The sequence below is a fragment of the Loxodonta africana genome, chromosome 5 (assembly GCF_030014295.1).
Source record: "Loxodonta africana isolate mLoxAfr1 chromosome 5, mLoxAfr1.hap2, whole genome shotgun sequence".
Classification (NCBI taxonomy): Eukaryota; Metazoa; Chordata; class Mammalia; order Proboscidea; family Elephantidae; genus Loxodonta; species Loxodonta africana.
The window spans coordinates 82,816,452-82,837,119 of NC_087346.1; the positions used below are offsets into that span (position 1 = coordinate 82,816,452).

The window sequence follows — 20,668 nt, forward strand, 5'->3', positions numbered from 1 at the left end:
GGTATACTTCAACTTGACTTTAATGTTAGGTAGAAGTTAGATCTTTGGAGATGGATGATAAGAATTCAGGCAAAGCTCTGGACAACATTTAGTATATATTTGAATTTGACTATAAGTTTCATGAAGGAAAATGATGCAAAATAAAAAAATGAAGATCTATGATGACTGTACAACTCCCCAGGAGCCCTGATGGTGCAGTGATTAAAGTGCTTATCTGCTAATCAAAAGGTCAGCAGTTCAAACCCACCAGACACTCCGTGGAAGAAAGATGTGGCAATCTGCTTCTGTAGAGATTACAGAGATTTAGTAGAGATTAGAAACCCTAGGGGGCGGTTATACTCTGTCCTATAGGGTCATTATGAGTCATAACGGACTCAAAGACAATGTTTTTTTTTTTTTAATTTTCATTATGCTTTAAGTGAAAGTTTACAAATCAAGTCAGTCTCTCACACAAAAATTTATATACACCTTGCTACATATTCCCAATTGCTCTCCCCCTAATGAGACAGCCCATTCCCTCCCTCCACTCTCTCTTTTTGTGTCCATTTCGCCAGCTTCTAACTCCCTCCACCCTCTCATCTCCCCTCCAGGCAGGAGATGCCAACATAGTCTCGGGTGTCCACCTGATCCAAGAAGCTCACTCCTTACCAGCACCCCTCTCCAACCCATTGTCCAGTCCAATTCCTGTCTGAAGAGTTGGCTTTGGGAATGGTTCCTATCCTCAGGACAGTGGGTTTTTTGGTATATAAATCCCCAGGGAGGTTTTCTCTTCTTTGTTTAGTTCTGTTTTTAGAAACCAGTCATCGAGTTAACACTAGATGAGAGCTTACTATGTTTAAGACATTGGGAGGATATAGAGAAGGATGAGAGTCAGCACTAGATGAGAGTTTACTGTGTTTAAGACACTGGGAGGATATAAAGAAGAATAAGACATGGGTTCTTCCTCTAACATGATTAAAGTCTTGCTGTGTAAAATGTCGTACAGAGCAATACATATTTTATAAGGCATGATATAAGAACAATAGCTATAAAGAGTTGAGATAGCATGAGGAAGTATTAATTTCCACCTGGAAGGATCTAGAAAAATGTGACCTAGAAGTTGGCAAGTGATCAGGCTATGAGGTTGGACAGAATTTTTTAGGGAGCAAAAAGAGAGAATGCATTCATATAAGGGAACCACATAGGTAAAATCACAGATCTTGAATGTACATAGTGTGAAAGGAGAACAGTGAGTAATTACTTGAGGCAGAAGTAGAATTTTTATGACAATAGTAATATCTCACATTTACTGGGAGACTGCAATATGCTTGAGGAACCCTGGTGGTGCAATGATTAAGTGATAGGCTGCTAACCAAAAGGTTGGAAATATAAACCTATCCAGTGTCTCCATGTGAGAAAGAGGTGGTGGTCAGCTTCTGTAAAGATTACAGCTTAGGAAGCTCAACGGGGCAATTCTCCTCTGTCACATGGGCTCACCACTGGGTCGGAATCAACTTGATAGCACCCAACAGCAACAACAGCTATGTGCTAGGCACTGTACTAAATGCTTTCATGGAATAATTCATTTTACCCTCACCTGTAACACAGCAAAGATCTGTAGGTGGCACAAATGATTTATGCTCGACTATGAAACCCCTGGTGGCATGGTGGTTAAATGTTACAGCTGCCAACCCAGAGGTCAGCAGTTCAAATCTGCCAGGCACTCCCTGAAAACTCTATGGGGCAGTTCTGCTCTGTCCTGTAGGGTCACTATGAGTCGGAATCGACTCGACAGCAGTGGGTTTGGTTTGATTTTACTAACCTAAAGGTTGGTGGTTCAAACCTACCCAGCAGTACTACAGAAAAAAACAGGGCCAGTTCACACATGACCTAAAAAACGAAGCCAGAACAGACCCAAAGTTTTGAAATTTGAGTGATCCAGAATGATAACTGGAATGGAAAAAATTACAGTTTATGCCCTGGAATGGGAGACTCGGAAGAGGTGCAGTGAACCCTTTCAGGAGCCTGGTGTATGAGATTGGCTTATTGGCAGGGTTGCCCACCGTCTTTGAGTGGGGCACCACTGTTTCCAACTCTGCTGAAAATCTGACAGGTAAGACAGTTTTTTGCTATGAAACATGTACGCTGCTCTTGTTTTCTAAGGGGGAGATTAAGTTTGTAGCAGGGTTTTGGCCCATAATTTTTCCCATTCTGGTTATCATTTTGGTTCACCCGATTTTGAAAATTCGGGTCTGTTCCAGTTTTGCTTCTTTGGCCATGACTGAACTCGGAAGAACGAGTTAAAAGCCCTGGAAAAAAAGGCCTGGTGATCTGCTTCTGTTATTATTACAGCCAAGAAAACCCTATTGAGCAGTTCTACTCTGTAACATGTGTGGTTGTCATGAGTTGGAATTAACTTGACAGCAACTAATAACAGCAGCAACACAGAGAGACAGATGTCGAGATAATGCATCACTTGACCAACTTTGCAGTTAGTGAGGTGACATAAATAAACTCATGCACTCTGACTTCTTAAGCCTTTTCTTAATTTATATCCTTCTTTTTCTGGTGGAGGAGGTAGGAGAAAGGGAAGATTAGGTCATTTAATGATAGTCTATCTAAGGTCAAATTATGGATGACTTTAAATGCTATGCTAAGGAGCATACTGGATTTTATAATGTTGTCGTCATTGTTGTGTGCCATCGGGTCCATTCTGACTCATTGTGACTCTATAGCTGCCCTGTAGGACAAAATAGAACTACCCTGTAAGGTTTTCTAGGCTGTAATCTTTACAGGAGGAGATTGCTAGGTCTTTTCTCCCGTGGAGAAGCTGGTGAGTTTGAACTGCTGACCTTTCGGTTAGCAGCCAAATGCTTAACCATTGCTTGGATTTTATAGACAGTGAGAAGTAATTCAAGGCTGAGAACACATGATCCAATCTTAAAATAAGAATTCTGATGACAACATGGAGAATGATTTGGAGACAGACAAGCCTGCCAACTATTACAGTACGTAAAATGAACAGTACTGAAATTTTGTGTTGATCAAATATGTTACCTGACCTTATTTTGCTAACCTAGGGTGATTTAAGAATCCAGTAATTCTAAATAAGTTCATTTTATTAATTAAATTGTAAGAAAAGGAAGAAAGCAAGAATCATTTAGTTCAGCTGTAAGTACTCTGTGAATACACGTCAACTTGGTAATCATAAACCAAGTAGTTTAAAATTCAACAAAATGGGTTTTTGAAATATTCCAATATAGACATGAAATGCTGTTTCCATGCAGAAGTTTTCATTAGTCTCTTGGATTATGCAGTGATGGTGTTAGATGTTCCAGTTTGTGGAGAAAAAATTTAAAAAATGGATCCAAACCTTTTATGTGGCTTTTTTTTTTCCATGTTATTATCACATGGATATGGCTTTAAAATGAGATTGCAGTAATTTTTAGGCATCTCCAATAATAAGCTTTTCTTTTTCCTGTGACAGCATTATTGAGAAGACACACACACACACACACACAGATTTATGCTACTGATCTGCCAGTCCTAAATTGGGGATTTAAACATTTAATCTTTTATTGAACACATCAATACAATGATCCATGTTTTTAAGAATCTCATAATTTAAGGGAAAAATCAATATTTGTGGGCTTCTACATCGTGAAGGACCTTAATGAGCTTCTTAAGGTAATCCCTTCACTTTATAGGTGAGGAAATAAGAGCTCACATATTCTATATGATTTTGGTGGTAGTAGCTATTGTTGGTCGAGAAAATAAGACACATCGGCCTCAGAAAATCTCATCTTTTCACCATCTCTCTAATGATCAGGATAGTGGTGGATGTCGTGGCAGTGACAGTCCACTTGCATGCTTCTGTTCTTTGGTCTCTAAAATTACCTCCTTTTCATTGTCCCTTCTTCCCCTCTGCCTTCCCACTTCTGTATTTTTTTATGAAATTTCATTTATCAAGATCCAGATCAACTATTAGCCTCTTCTTATAAAATTTATGAATTCCTTGAGAGCAGTTCTCTAATAGATTGTTCCTTGAATACAATTACTGTATCTTATTAAGCTCCATGTTTACAACATTGAAAACAGAGACTGACATATATTAGACATGCAATAAAATTTTAATTAATTCAGCCTTTTAGCAAGTATCTTCTTTAATCATGTATACTAGATATATAGTGGTAAATATAAAAGACATGTTTCCTGCACCACAAGGGATTACAGGCTGGTGGGAAAATAAAACAAATACAACTTATGATAAGAGCTATTCAGGGAACCAACAATTTGTTGGGAAAGAGAATACAGGGCAAATGAGTGATAGGGGTTGTGCATAGATGTGATTATCAAGAAAGTCTTTTCTCGAGAAAATTTAAATTGAGACTTGATGTTAAAGAAGGAGCCAGCCATTAAGTGAGGGCATGAGCTTTAGGAACTAAAAGAAGCTCATCATGGTTGGAGCTTAGTGTGCAAGAAACCAGGAGAAGCTTGAATTCTATTTTAAATGAAGTGGAAACCCATGGAAGGCTCGACCCTGCTTCTGCATGCTTTGTAAATCATAGATTGAAGAGGCCTACAGATGATGAAGACAGACCAGTTGGAAATCAATTGTAGATGTCTAGGTAAGAGATAATGCTTAATTGCAGAATGGTGATTCCAATAATGATGGAATAATGATGCAATAATGACTATGCAAAGGCATTCGACTGTGTGGACCATAACAAATTGTGGATAACATTGCGAAGAATGGGAATTCCAGAACACTTAATTGTGCTTATGAGGAACCTTTATACAGATCGAGAGGCAGTTGTTCAGACAGAACAAGGGGATACTGATTGGTTTAAAGTCAGGAAAGGTGTACGTCAGGGTTGTATCCTTTTACCATACCTATTCAACCTGTATGCTGAGCAAATAACCCAAGAAGCTGGACTATATGAAGAAGAACGCGGCATCAGGATTGGAGGAAGACTCATTAACAACCTGCGTTATGCAGATGACACAACCTTGCTTGCTGAAAGTGAAAAGGACTTGAAGCACTTACTAATGAAGATCAAAAACCACAGCCTTCGGTATGGATTGCACCTCAACATAAAAAAAACAAAAATCCTCACAACTGAACCAATGAACAACATCAGGATAAACAGAGAAAAGATTGAAGTTGTCAAGGATTTCATTTTACTTGGATCCACAGCAGCCACGGAAGCCAAAAACCCAGTGTCGTCGAGTCAGTTCCGACTCATAGTGACCCTATAGGGCAGAGTAGAACTGCCCCATAGAGTTGCCAAGGAGCACCTGGCGGATTCAAATTGCCGACCCTTTGGTTAGCAGCCATAGCACTTAACCACTATGCCACCAGGGTTTCAGCAGTCAAGAAATCAAAAGACACATTGCATTGGGTAAATCTGCTGCAAAGGACCTTTTTAAAGTGTTGAAGAGCAAAGATGTTACCTTGAAGACTAGGGTGCGCCTGACCCAAGCCATGGTGTTTTCAATCACATCACACGCATGTGAAAGCTGAACAATGAATAAGGAAGACTGAAGGAGAGCTGACACCTTCGAATTGTGGTGTTGGTGAAGAATATTGAATATACCATGGACTGCCAAAAGAACAAACAAATCTGTCTTAGAAGAAGTACAACTAGAATGCTCCTTAGGAGCAAGAATGGCGAGACTGCGTCTTACATACTTTGGACGTATTGTCAGGAGGGATCAGTCCCTAGGGAAGGACATCATGCTTGACAAAGTACAGGGTCAGTGGAAAAGAGGAAGACCGTCAACGAGGTGGATTGACACAGTGGCTACAACAATGAGCTCAAGCATAACAGTGATTGTAAGGATGGCGCAGGACCAGGCAGTGTTTCGTTCTGTTGTGCATAGAGTCGCTATGCACCTAACAACAATAACAAATAAAAGAAAAAAATAATAATAATGATGGGGAATTTGTGGTAGAATCAATAGTACTCACTGGTGGATCCAATGGGGGATCTGAAAGGAAGGAATTCCCAAGGATTTCCACTTTTCTGGTTTGAGCACTCTGCTGGATTACCATGCTATTTACATAGATGAGGTGGTCTATGAAAAATTATGTGCATGAAATCTTTGAACGTGTTTATAATCCCACACAGCTAGTAGGTAGCAAAGCCAGGGCTTGAGTCTGGATAGTTCGCTCCATCTTTGGAATTCAGTGCTCTCCCTCCATAAACTTTACTGCCAGGAGTTACAAAATTGAGGAATTTTATATACTACTAAAATGCTGATGTCTTTAGTTTACGTTTGTTGATGCTTTGTTACAGCATTCAAGTAATTGAAATGAGGATTCTGTTACTTATTGAATCAAACCAGGTAGCAATCCATTTTAAGATTCTCTCTCACGGGGCAATAAGGAAGATTTTATGATTAGGAGGGCATGTGCATGTGTGTTTTCTTTTCAGTGTGCCAGATGTTTCCTGAAAGCATCATTTTCAATGTGCCAGATGTTTTCTGAAAGCATCACCGTGCTGACTGTGGCAGGTATACTTGTTTTGCTAAGATCTATGAATATCGGTGACCTTCTGGGTCTATTTTTTCTGTTAAAAATTTCAGTGCGCTGCAAAGAATTGAGTCTACCCTTAAATCTCAGGATTTACTAAATGAAAATAAAATAGTTCACTTAAAATGATGCCTCCTCCAAAAAGCTTATACTTTCATGTAATAATTAATAATTACAATCAAAAAGATAGAATGTACTAATTCTTTATATATTGAAATTGGCTACTTATGATGGACAGAGAACTAATAATAAAGTAGATGTATTATCTGGACATGATATGGCAGGCTGTTCTTCCTCATATTTTTACAATATAAATTTCTCAGAAGTACTCCGGTCCTAACAAAGTGTTAGTAGATGTATTTAAAGATTAGTAAATATGGGTGATTACTAATACTTAATGGTGATTAAATCTCTACACTGCTTTTGATTTCTTAATTTGTGTTTCTGTAAACATTGAATGTGAGGGCAAGACAAATTTGTCTGGAGTGTATACGTGTTCAGCCAACCTAACCAAATCATGCAGCGGTTTTTCTATTTTGCATCAGTGTATGTGATTCAGAGCCACAGTGGCACAGTGGTTAAGTGCTCAGCTGCTAATCAAAAGGTTGGTGGTTCAAAGCCACCATCTGTTCTGTGGGAGAAAGATGTAACATTCTGCTTCTGTAAAGATTTACAACCTTGGAAACCCTATGGGGCACTTTTACTCTGTCCTATAAGGTCGCTATGAGTCGGAATTAACTTGATGTCAACAGGTTGATCTGTGGTCCACTTCTTACATTTGAGTTCAAATCAGTCCTCTGGGTATTTGTTCACATAGTATATACAGTCTACTACTGGCTGATTTCTGTTAGATTCTAGGGAGGCAAAAACTAATAAAGCTTAGCTCCTTTCCCCAAGGAGCTAATCCTAGCAGATGAGTTGAGCTAACAAATAATAATAAAAAATGGGATAGTTGCATCAGAAAATTCAACTGCAAAGTACTATGGAATCATAAGTTGAAAAGAAGGCAACTTGGGTTAGCAAATAATGCCTATGTCAGATGAAGAAGTATTCATAGAAGATGTGCCATTTTAGCTGTACCTTGGAGAATGAATTGGGATTTCCTTGCTTGAAAAATAGAAGATGGGTCTTGGAAGACAGGGGAATAGCTTATAACAAGATATGGAAATTGTTAGCCCGAAGTGTCTGGGGCCATTGAGGTTTGTCTGTATGGTAAGACTGAGGATAATTGAGAGGAAACGGTGGAAGATGAGGCTGGACAGAAAAACTGTGGCTAACTTAAAATATCGTATGTGCTATGCAAAAGGGTTTGAATTTTATCTCTCTTTTTTTTTTTTAATGAAGAGCCATAAGGGCTTTTAAGATTAATGACTTGATGAGTTCGGTGTTCAGAAAGAGAACCCTGGATGCATTAGAATGAGTTGGGAGATAGAGACTCTGTAAGACACTATGCTATAAACATAAACACACGGTGTTTAAGTGCCAGAAGTCTGTCTTGCTCCAAACTCCTTGTGGTTTATACAACATCTCCTTGCCTCAACAAACTGCCTAATTTCCCCATCGTGGATTGAACAGAGGCAGGTTAGAGCAAGCACAAGTCAAATTAGCTACTTCTTATATAAATATGCACACCTTCCTTTGACTATCCTACACTGTGTCCATTAGAGAAGAGAGTCCCCACAGCCCAGGTTAAATTGACATAACACAGCATCTACACTGCTGCTTCAGGGGTCTCTTTGATTTCTACTGAAGCTTCTCAGTTTCCTCTCCCTCTTCTCGTTTGGTTCCCAGCCCCAAATTTCCTTCCTTATATTCACACGTTCTTAATTTTATGCTACCTGTATCAGAATATATCCGACTTTATCCTTCCCAATTTAACTCCAGCTTCTATTTCCCCTGGGTTCGGAAAACATAGAAAAGCCTTTTTAGCTTTTTGATTGAATCATCTTACTCACTCTCAAGGAAGGGAATCAGTTCTACGTGGGCTACTTTTATGCTTCCATTTTCCCAAAGGCCAGATGAGTTTGTGAGGCCTTGCAGGTGCGTTGCCTATTCTTTGTCCACTCGAAATTCTTTTGATACTTAAAGACATTAAAGGTATAAGTAACATAAAAGGACAGACTTAGGTTTATTGAAAATAGCCATCTAACCTTTATTATCTGCCCTTTTAAAAAATTACTGAAATGGGCTCAGGTTACCCAAATTAATCATTTGCAAAAGTTTTAACAGGTTATTGCAGAAATCCAAGTGATTTGGATGGATGCCAGGTTGTTGGGTGTGGAAGTAGACAGGAGGAGATAGGTTTGAGGGATGTCCACAGGATTTGGTAACAGATTGGCCCTTATAATGGAAGAAGAGGAAGGATGATTTTGTTTCTGATTGTGATAGAATATCCAGAAAAAAAGAACAGGTTTTAGGGAGATGATGAGTGTACCTTGAAGTGTATGCTAGACATCTAACTAGGTAAGTCTGTTACTAGACTTGAATAGATGGATCTGGAGCACAAGAGAAATGAGTCAGTGTGAGATATATAAACATTTGGAACTCATCAGTCTGTAGGTATTGGATAAAATAACAGCAATGAATGCAATGTTACAGGGAAAGCGTGTGAGAAGAGAAGAGTATTGAAAACAAAACCTTGAGAAACACCAACATTTATGGATTAGCCAGAGAAAGAAGAGCTCATATTGCTAAAGAAAGAGTGGTGGTTGTTGTTAGTTGCTGTTGAGTTGATTTCAATTCGTGGCAATGCCAAGTGTGCAGAGTAGAGCTGCTCCATAGGGATTTCAAGGCTGTGACCTTTGAGGTGCCTCTAGGTGGGTTTGAACCACTAACCTCTCAGGTAGTAGTCCAGCACTTAACTATTTGTGCCACCCAGACTCCAAAGAAGGAATGCCATCATTGATATATATAGTGACAAACAGTACCAAATCCATCAAAACACTGTAGGTGGGTTATTTTTTCATGATGAAGGAGAATTGAGCATGTAGCTCCTTTCTCTCCCTCTCCTCCTCTGTCTTTCACTCAGATTTATCTTCTTCATAGCACTTAATCTCATCTGAAATGAGCTTATCTCCATATCTTTATTTATTATTACATGTGAATAGTCAATTTTCCCCATTGGAATATGTACATCAAGAGAGCAGGACTTATACTTGTTTACTATTCAATTCCCACTCCTAGAACACTTGGGCACATAGCCACTGTTCAGTAAATATTTGATGAGTAGTTAATAAACAGAGGTTATCATTAGCATGAGATTGGAGATGAAAGAACAGGAATTGGCAAGTTGGGAAACAACTCCCTACTCTAAGAAAATGGGATATAGAGGACGGGATTGATAATCTGAATGGGTACGTGCGTGGAATTTTTAGCTTGAATTTTAGCTCTAAAAGAGAGAGTCATGGACAAAGTTATATTTTTTTCCAAGTCCATTTCAGGTTTTTTTTTTTTAAGTCCAACCAGAATCACCCAGGCTAGCATATCATATCACCAGGAGCCCTGGTGGCAGAGTGTTTTAGAGCTTGGCTGCTAACCAAAAGATCGGCAGTTCAAATCCACCACCTGCTCCTTGGAAACCCTATGGGGCAATTCTACTCTGTCCTATAGGGTCACTATGAGTCAGAATCAACTGGACAAAAACGGTTTTTTTTTGATCATGTCATTGGTTGTTTATCTTCAGGTAACCAAAAATCATATATTAAAATCATATATATGTATTAATTATTTGCTTCTATATGAATAATAATGATGATGATGGCTAACAATTTTTTTAGTATTTGCAATAGCGAGGCATCATTCATTCTAAGTACTTTACATATACCAGCTCATTTATTCCTTGCAGCGTTCCTATAAGGAGGGCGACTGTTACCATCCCATTTTACAGATGAGGAAGCTGCATCAGAGACATTAAGTAATATGACCAAGTTTACATAAAAAATAGCCATGATCAAATCCAACCACTTTGTGTCCTTAACCACTGAGCTACACTGCCTCTAAAGACCTAATCCATCCATCTGAAGGAAAAATGACTGTTGCTTTGTTGAGCCCAGACAAAGCTGTTCATCAGCTAGTCAGACAAAGCAGGTCAGATTGTCCTGCCAGGGAAATGTCCTGGGAGAAATTGTCCTGTCCGGGAACAAACCTGGAAGGAATTTTCCTTTCAAGGAAAGGAATACTTGATTTGATTTTACCTTTTTTTTTTTCCTCTCACATCATTGGCAACCCTTTCCAATTTAAGGTCATCTGAAAATTGAAATAATATTCTGTTTACCCCTTCTTTTAGGTAATTTAATAAAGACTCTGGGCTCAACCCTGGACACCTCATAGAAAATCTACCCATGGTCCAGTGGATCAGCTCACATGGTGAAAGGAAATCAGTTTTGCATAGGCATTCTTTGATTTGCCTTGTGTAGTGTCAAATACATGACCTCTTAGAATGGTTCGTGCTTAATGCTTTTCTTACAACCCAAAACGCAAGTTATAATGTCAACCTTATCTTTTCCTTTCTCCCTCAGTTTTTCCAGCAGTCTGCTCTAGCTCCTCTTTATTTTTTTCTTGATAGTTTTTGAAATACTATTATATCTATCAAGAGATCCTTATTCATATTCAATTCAGAGTCCAACTCCTCTTTTCTTTAAAGTTCACCTGAAGATTATGAAAAACAAGTGAGGTTTTTAAGTTATCCTTCTCAATGTGTTTCCACACCAATTTCTTAAACTCAGGAATATGGATTATTGTAAAACCAGATCTTTTGTGCATAGTGACTTGCTATGATCTGCAAGTCAGTGGAACTATAGCAAAATGGTTAAAACTACTGACTCTGGATGGAGTCAGAATGCCTGGATTTTCATCCCTTGCTTTATCTACTAGCTGTGTGCCCTTGGGCAAGTTAATTAATTTCACTGAGCTTCAGTTTCTTCAAATGTGAAATACACATAATCATAATACCTCTAACGGGCGGCAAGGAGTATTTTGAATTAACATAAGCAAAGTGTTTAGAACAGTGCCTGGAACCTGGAAAGCCCTGTGTAATATTAGCTGTTGTTTTTGTTTGTTGATGTTGCTGTTTAGGAAAATACTGCTTTCCCTGTCATTATAATTTATAAAAATACTTTCTTAACAAATATCATTTTGACGGATTCACATGGTTAATCCAGTGTGATATGCTTTTAGTTCTTATTTGGAAACCCCTGTGGCATAGCGGTTAAGAGCTATGGCTGCTAACCCAAAAGTGGACAGTTCAAACTAACCAGGTGCTCCTTGGAAACTCTATTGGAGGGGCAGTACTACTCTGTCCTGTAGGGTCGCTATGAGTCGGAATAGACTCGACCACAACGTTTTTTTGGGGGGGGGGTAGGGGTGGGTGTGTCATTTATTGACTGTTAAAATTTGTGATTACTTTGTTGCCAGATTGTAGGATTTGTTTATGCCTTTTATATGATGTTTTAATCAAGTAACAAAAACAAAAAACTAGATAAATATTTACTATTTAAGTTTGCTTTTTTAAGAGTCAAATGCGAAAGGGATTCAAAGGAAGATTTTCCTCAGGTTATATTATTTTTTAATTTTTTATTTATCTTTGTGGAAGAAAATTTATTTATGTGTAAATATAGGAAAAGGCAGACATATAGACTAGTGTGTCGATACATTCAGGTTCATTAGGCATCTTCTCTGTTATCCATGTTTAAAATGTGCACATACTGCCATCTGCTGGAAAGGGCTTTTCTACAGCATTTAAACTGCATCGTTTGGGGAAAAAAAAAATTGAAACTCTCAAAGGCTTTTCCAGTATTTTATTTGCTATATATTTCAATAACTGATATTTCATAAATTTCAAGTAAAAGAGCCTTGAAACCCCTTTCAGATGTTTTTATTGCTCTTTTGAGGTAGATTATGAAAATACATCTATAAATCTTTACAATTTTTTGCATGGATAGGCAGGTATATGTGGAAGTGCTTTGTATTTGGCTGAGTGTAGCTGTGTGGTATTTTGCTTGAACAACTCTGTGAGGCAGTACAATTTCAGTTTGCCAATGAGAAAACAAGCTCAAAGAGGTTAAGTGACCTGCCCAAAGCCGCTTCGTTTTAGGTGGCAGAGCTGAGACCAGAATTTAGAATTTTGGGTATCTAAATTTTTTTTTTTAATCTAATCCTGTGTCGACGGCAACGGGTTAATCCTGTGGTGCTGTATTATTTCTCCAACTCTTATACTCATTAGGTCTCAGAGTTAGGGCACCCCTATTGACAGGCCTGGCAAGATGAAAGTAGCCAATTACGAAGGTTATATTAAAAGTGAATAGTGTATAGGAAGCAACTTTTTTTAAGACTGAAAAGCAAAATAATAAATGAGATACAGTGCTTTGCACAAAATAGATACCTAATACCTATTGATTTTCTATATCGAGAGTGTACTTTCTGCTATGTGAAAATATTATTCCCTTATATTTAATTACTTCTACCCATATACCCCATAGCAATTTCACAAGTGTGGGCTGACTCAGAGCATTCCATAACTGATTTTATTTTTTACTGGCATAATAGTGGTTTTTGTTAAATAATGGTTTTCTTTTGGTGAATGGTAAATGTGACTTAAAAAAAAATGTGTCCTTTTTAAATGCTATGTAATCTAATCCTGCATTTTGAAACATGCATTTTTTGGCCATTATCCTTTAATGGAACTGTGCTGATTTTAAAATTCACCAAGTACTAATGAATTTACTGATTTAGGATGATTTTATCTACTCTGTCCTATGGGGTTGCTATGAGTCGGAATCAGGTTGACAACAACGGGTTTGGTTTTGGTTTCAGTATATGTACATTTTATCCTAACTAAAATATTCCAAGTTATTTGCCATTATTCCCGTGTTTTTCTTGCTTTATGGCTCTATCATTTTCTGAGGTGGGTGTTTCCTATGACATTTAATAGTATAATTGCTACTACTTTTCTGCAATAGTTTCTAAGTGTCTCCTGGCTGCCACTACTCTTGCATTCTCCAGAAATTAGTTTACTTTTTCTACCTAATTACTTTTCTCAAGTTTTAAATTTTATTGTTCCTCTATTTTGTTTATTTACTAACATTTTAACCTCTTTTTTTTTTTTTTACATTCAATCCATTTACATTTCAACTACATTAAGCTAAATTAAAAAAATGTCACTAATTTATATGTAAAACAGTGTTTCTAATTCGAACAGCTGCTTTATAAGAAGTCTCTTGGGATGAAACCTACCCAAGTCCATGAATTTTTGAATGAGTGTGTTAGTGACAGACTTGACTTCAGGACTTTTTACTTTTATTGACATTTTAATGTTGGGAGTTTCTTATGAGATAATTAACCCACAAAAGGATGGAAGAGTTCCATTTTCTCTTAGGCAGTATGAGGTATGAAGTAAGATAAGAGAATCAGCCTATGATCAAAAAGGCCATAAAAAATGATATCTTTTTTGTCCAGCATTCGATTTTTCTTTATATTGAGCTGAAATCTATCCATTTAATAATATGAACCCATGAATTTTAGCTGTATTTTCTATAGATACACAGAATAATTCTAACCCTTCTTCCATATGGCAGCTATTAAGTCTTCATTCTAAGTTCTTCTTTTCACCTCCTATACTTCAGTGTCTTTTAAACATCTCATTTTCTCACACTCATCATTTTTTGAGCAATTCTTTTTCATGAGTTAACTCTTTTAATTCTAATTTTACCCAACAAGGCAGTGTTGTTATCATATCCATTTGATTTAGGGCCAGAAAGATAAAGACACACAACCAGTTAGGAGTTGAGCCAGAGATTCTACTGAAACTATTAGATTTTGGTGTCCAGGCTCTTAATCACTACATTTCCCCAAATATTTTTTATATGACACCTTTTCTAGGTCCATTTGCTAGGCTCTTTGCTCCTCTCTGTATGTGTTTGAGTCTGTCAGTGCCTCTTTTATACAACAGCACAGAAAAATGAACTCAGGTGTACTAAGTTCCACATTAGGTGTGCTCTGGCCTATACTAAGAAAATATGAGCAACCTGCCTGAACACCTATACCATGCAAGCGAACATTACAGACTTTCCCCCATGTCTTGGCTTACCTTGAAAAAAAAAAAAAGCTGTTAAATTGGTTGTTACCATTCTTTATGTGTATGTGTATTTGTAAATGTGGTTAAGTATTTGTGTATGTGTTTTTCAACTTAAAAGAACTCTAAATTTTGTATTGTTAAACCATACCTTGTCGTCTTTGTCATTGTTGTTGTTAGGTGCAATTGAGTCTATTCTGACTCATAACGACCCTGTGTACAACAGAATAAAACGCTTCCTGGTCCTGCGCCATCCTTACAATTGTTGTTATGCTTGAGCCCATTGTTGCAGCCACTGTGTCAATCCATTTCCTTGAGGGTCTTTGCTGACCCTCTACTTTACGAAGCATGATGTCCTTCTCAAGGGACCAATCCCTTCTGATAACATGTCCGAAGTGTGTGAGACAAAGTCTGGCCATCCTTGCTTCTAATGAGCGTCCTGTCTATACTTCTTCCGAGACAGATTTGTTGGTTCTTCTGGCAGTCCATGGTATATTCAGTATTCTTTGCAAACATCATAATTCAAAGGCATCAGTTCTTCTTCAGTCTCGTTTTTTCATCGTCCAGCGTTCTCATGAGGGTGGGGGTGACTGAAAACACCATGGCTTGGGTCAGGAGCACATAGTCCTTAGAGTGAAATATTTGCTTTTTTAACACTTTAAAGAGATCTTTTGCAGCAGATTTGCCCAAGGCAATGTGTCATTTGATTTCTTGACTGTTGGTTCCATGGGCATTGATTGTGGATCCAAGTAAAATGAAATCCTTGACAACTTCAATCTTTTCTCCATTGTTCATCATGTTGCTTATTGGTCCAGTTGTGAGGATTTTTATTTTTCCTGTGTTAAAGTGTAATCCATACTGAAGGCCGTAGTCTTTGATTTTCTTCAGTAAGTGCTTCAAGTCCTCTTCACTTTCAGCAAGCAAGGTTGTGTCATCTGCATATCGCAGGTTGTTATGGAATCTTCCTTGAAACCTGATGCTGAGTTCTTCAGGTAGTCCAGCTTCTTGGATTGTTTGCTTAGCATACAGATTGAGTAAATACAGTAAAAATGTATAGCCGTGACGCACACCTTTCCTGACTTTAAACCACGTAGTTACCCTTATTCTGTTTGAACGAATGCTTTTTGGTCTATGTACAGGTTCTGCATCAGCACAGTTAAGCTTAGTCAGGAAATACAGATTACAGTCCACTTTAGAGTCATATCTGCCAATAAATTGCTGTGTGCTTTTGCTCATCTCTTAATCTCTACCCAGCTTCATCTTCCTTATCTGTATAAGACGGAGTTGAACTGTGGCCTCTGAGGCTGCTTTAATTCCAATACCTGTGATTTTAAAGTATACCAAATTACTTTCAGATGTTCTAATAACCAAAGGATCGGCAGTTCGAATCCGCCAGGTGCTCCTTGGAAACTCTGTGGGGCAGTTCTACTCCATCCTATAGGGTTGCTATGAGTCGGAATTGACTCGAGGGCACTGGGTTTTAACCTAACTTTAAAGCAAATAAATCAGTCATGCAACTTTACTCTTCTGAGCTATATCCAGGGCTGATTTGTCCTTCAATATTTGAATTACTTATGTGACTACACATTAGTAATTCAAATATTGAAGGACTTTTAAACTGTTGATAAATAATCATTGTCCCAGCTTCTCCATTTATGAAGAACACTGGAAGGCCCCTTAAAAGCTTGCTGGCCCCCCGAAAGACCACCACAACTCCTGCACACCAGCCCCATCTGCATGAGCTCCACCAATGGAACATAGCACCCTTGGCAGTGACACTAGCACCCAGCAGGCAAGTGCATGCTGTCTGTTTTTCTCCTCCTTTGTGGCTGTGGCCACTAACTCCTGGTAGATGCTTTGCCAGAGTCATACATGTGTGGTTGCTTTTGGTGACTATTATAAGTGATTTGAAGCATACGTGGACTGTTTTTAGCGCTCTAGTTGTTTCATGAAGCCCCTTTTTTAATATTGATAATACTGTGGGCTTTACAGAATTGATTCATATAATATTCAAGGATTGTTACAAAGCTAAAGATAAATAACTTCATTTTAGATTTCAGCTTAAACTAAATGAGGAAAAACAAAATGTGATTTGATTCCAGTTCTGGTGGTGATTATATGACTGATCCCTTAAATGTTGCAGATCTCCTGAAATCCTTTCTGTTACCTTTCTTTTAGAAATTATCTGTTTTGTTTCTAGGTGAATGAAATTTACCACGATGAGTCCCTCGGTGTGCATATAAATGTGGTCCTGGTGCGCATGATAATGCTGGGTTACGCAAAGGTAAATGTCTTCAACTACGTGGACTGTGAGCCTTAGGAATTGGGTTAGCAAACAGAAAACTAAATTTCAGCAGCCACAGCTAGCAGCACAGTTGTATCTCACTTTGATCCCTATGTTGCTCTCAGCTGAGGAGGAGAAACTGCCAGAATGAGTAAGGGAAATCTCTAAGTTGAGCAGGTAATGATTTTGTGCTGGTACCATTTGCTCTGTGTTCCTCTGTCTAATGGGGATGTAGCTAGCAATTGTCACTTTAGGCATGGCTACATGAATGAAAATAAATGGATACCATTGCAAAGAAAGAGAGTTTCCATGAATGAAAATAAATGGATACTATTGCAAAGAAAGAGACTTTCCTTAGCTTATCATTACCACCAAATTTGTGACTCATTATTCGTTTAATAAGTCTACACTCAGAGTCTACTATGTGGCAGACACATCCTAGGTGCTTGGAATATATTAACCCAGTGCCGTCGAGTCGATTCCGACTGATAGCGACCCTATAGGACAGAGTAGAACTGCCCCATAGAGTTTCCAAGGAGCACCTGGTGGATTTGAACTGCCGACCCTTTGGTTAGCAGCCGTAGCACTTAACCACTATGCCACCAGGGTTTCCGGTGTTGGAATATATATAACTAATATATTGGAATATATTAGTGAACAAAAGAAGACCAAGATTTTTGCCCTGTCTTGATTTGCTAAAACATTATTTTAGTTGTGTGTCTTTCTACTTAAGAAAAGTGAAGCACAGGGTGATTTTTTTTTCAGGTAAAAGAACTTTTATCCTTTTGAAAACAAAAAGTCGGATTATCAAAATGCACACAGTAGGCATTTCACATAATGGAACACAACTTGCCTGGTTTTAAAATGGTACTATGTATGCCCCTGTCCTTGGAAATGATGGAAATAAGTCTATTTTGGATGGAATGGTTTATTCCCTTTGAGGAGAAAACATGCGAAAGTGATTAACTTAACAATTTTCTCAAAGTTTCAAGGAAACCCCATAATTAACCTTCCTGATTATAAAATACTAATGAATTTGTGCATTTAGCAAACAAGAAAAATCCATGTGTTTACATTTCCTTGTCTACTTAATATCCACTTATCATTTCTAATGATAGCGTGTCATCGCTCTTTAGTTTATCCCATAAGCCTGACCTACTTTGAGTGGCTAACACTGAATGGGAGTCAACTCCAGCTGGAGATGTTAACACCCTTTGGTTGATTTTTAAGTCATTTGTTCGGAGAAGTATGTGATTAGTATATAACAAACCAAGCTAATTTTACTAAGAATGTAAATGCTGATAATAATATCTGCTGAAATATTACAAAAGTGTCAGCCTGTCAGCTAAGAAAGGTACTAATTTGGGGTTCGAAGTTCAGTTCTTCATTCTATCAGAACTCCTCTGGGAAGTGTGACTCCTGGGTTCTTTTAAGGATGGGCCCCTTTCTTTCTCATTAGGGAATTTTTGCTCTTCCCATATGTGGGTTAATTCCTGACCAAAAGAAATAAACAGAAACCTTATCCAAAGATCTTTTGCTTAAACATATCTGGAAAATAAAAATCTCATGCCAGAATCTTTGCCTGTATTTTTCTCGTTAATATCTATGAAACTAAAAATCCAAGCTGAATCAAGAATTATTTAGACTACTCAAACTCTTGCTGAAATGATTAATACTGAAATGTCTCACAATATTAAGTCTCAGCATCAGATATTTCCATAAATGATGTCAGTCAACTTTAACACAGGCAATATTGATCATTATAAAGATACACTTCATGGGCATTTAGAATTCCCAAATCAAAGTTGCTATCTAAATAAACCCCAAATAATATTACTAAGCCATTATTTAAGTAGTGTAACCCCAAATTTCAACTTCAGAGAAAGTTATTAAAAGAAACTTTTGGAAAAATATGATGTGTGTCTTTAATATACTGTTTCCACTTAGTCCATCAGCCTTATAGAAAGGGGAAATCCATCCAGGAGCTTGGAGAATGTATGTCGCTGGGCTTGCCAACAACAAAAATCGGATCCCAACCACTCTGAACACCATGACCATGCAATTTTTTTAACCAGACAAGACTTTGGACCTGCTGGAATGCAAGGTATTTCCATTAATATGTAGGAGAAACACTGAAGGGCATGACTTTTCAAAAATTTAACCCTAAATCAGATCGTATTCAAATGTTCGAATCTCTATGACCACTTTCCACCATGCAACAGGCAAGCATACATTTTCTTTCTGTTGCTTCCAGTAACTTTTTTGGAACTCATAGTGTTAAGTGCTTCTTAAATACCGTAGTAAATTTTGTTTTTCTTTAATGATTGTACACTTGGCATGGGGAAGTGGGGTGCAATGTGATTTCCGCTAACTGTTTGGAATGAGAAAAGAGATGACATGAGAAATGACTGCTGCCAAAGAGCTTTCTTCCAAAGTCGGTTTATATTTATCTAATAAATTCTGTGTGGACTTTGGAAAAAAAGCAGACTTGATGATTTACTTTTCAATGTAGATGAAATTTCTGGCTCTTTTTTCTTCACCAGCACCATGATATGAAGAGCCGTTTACTGAAACAGAAAGACAAGGCATAGTTGGTGGGCAAAACAGAATGGTAACCCTGAGCAGTTCCTTCCCTCAGGAAAGGGGAAAAGGCAGACCCAAATGAATCTTTCTGAGACCATTACCTGTGGCTTTCCCAAGAGAATGTGGCAAAATGCTAGCAGGGAAATAATACTGCCCCTGTTTTCCTGAAAAGCTTTTTTTCTAGGCAAAAGTCCAGTAGTAATACTTAACGGGTTTTCTCATAAAATGAAAATAAAAGTAATTGTAATTCTCTACAGGATATGCTCCAGTCACAGGCATGTGTCATCCAGTGAGAAGTTGTACCCTGAATCATGAGGATGGTTTTTCATCTGCTTTTGTTGTAGCCCATGAAACTGGCCATGTGTAAGTCACTGTTGACAGCTGTAAAGTAATAAAAGATCTTTTCTGTTTCTCCCAGTATTGTCCATGCTATGGGCAAAGAACATGCCAGCATGCAGTTCTATTCCGCTGCCAAATGTGAGTTGCTGAAACAGTGACGAGGTTATATAGTGAAACGAGATGAGTGAGTATTGTGTGGAAACCCTGGTGTAGTGATTAAGTGCTACGGCTGCTTACCAAAGGGTTGGCAGTTCAAATCGGCCAGGCGCTCCTTGAAAACTCTATAGGGAAAGTTCTACTCTGTCCTATAGGGTTGCTATGAGTCGGAATCGACTCGACGGCGACGAGTTTGGTTTGGTTTGGTTTATTGCTTGCAGAGTTACTCCTGTGCTTTTAATAGCTATAGAAAAAATGAAAGAATTTCTTTCAGATTGCTCTCTATTTCACAGTTTCTGTGACTCGTCCTAGAAAGCCACTTTGGCTTAAAAAGATGCAGTCGTGTATCACTTAACGTCCACAATACTTTCTATGAAATAGGACGTTATGTGATTTGGATGTTGTACAAACGCCATATTATGGATGAAGGTCATTTTAGACATTCACTTCCAGAATAAGGAGATTTTGTCCACATTAAAAATTTACTGAGGCCAATAACCTCCCTCTACAATTAGTTTATTTGAAGTTTTAACAAATTCTTCTGCTGCCTTCACATCAGCACTTGCAGACTCACCATTTACTTTCACATTATGCAGCGAAAATTGTTGTATGAAGCACTTGGACCACCCAGGCTAGCAATAAACTGAGTACCGTAGTCTGGTCCTGCTTTTTCTTTAAGCATCTTGAACATGCTTCGTGCCTTGGCAGTGATAGTCAACATGCT

The 20,668-nt window shown here is 38.0% G+C and overlaps 1 protein-coding gene across 1 annotated transcript in view; it reads left to right on the forward strand.

Moving 5' to 3' along the window:
• The window catches only part of ADAMTS3 (ADAM metallopeptidase with thrombospondin type 1 motif 3), a 307,945-nt gene that overhangs the window by 243,042 nt on the left and 44,235 nt on the right, over positions 1-20,668 (forward strand). Inside the window, exons 6-8 of the mRNA XM_003414158.4 lie at positions 16,783-16,866; positions 18,814-18,970; positions 19,707-19,812. Of these exons, the coding sequence (XP_003414206.2) occupies positions 16,783-16,866; positions 18,814-18,970; positions 19,707-19,812 (347 nt within the window). The remainder of the gene's footprint in view (positions 1-16,782; positions 16,867-18,813; positions 18,971-19,706; positions 19,813-20,668) is intronic.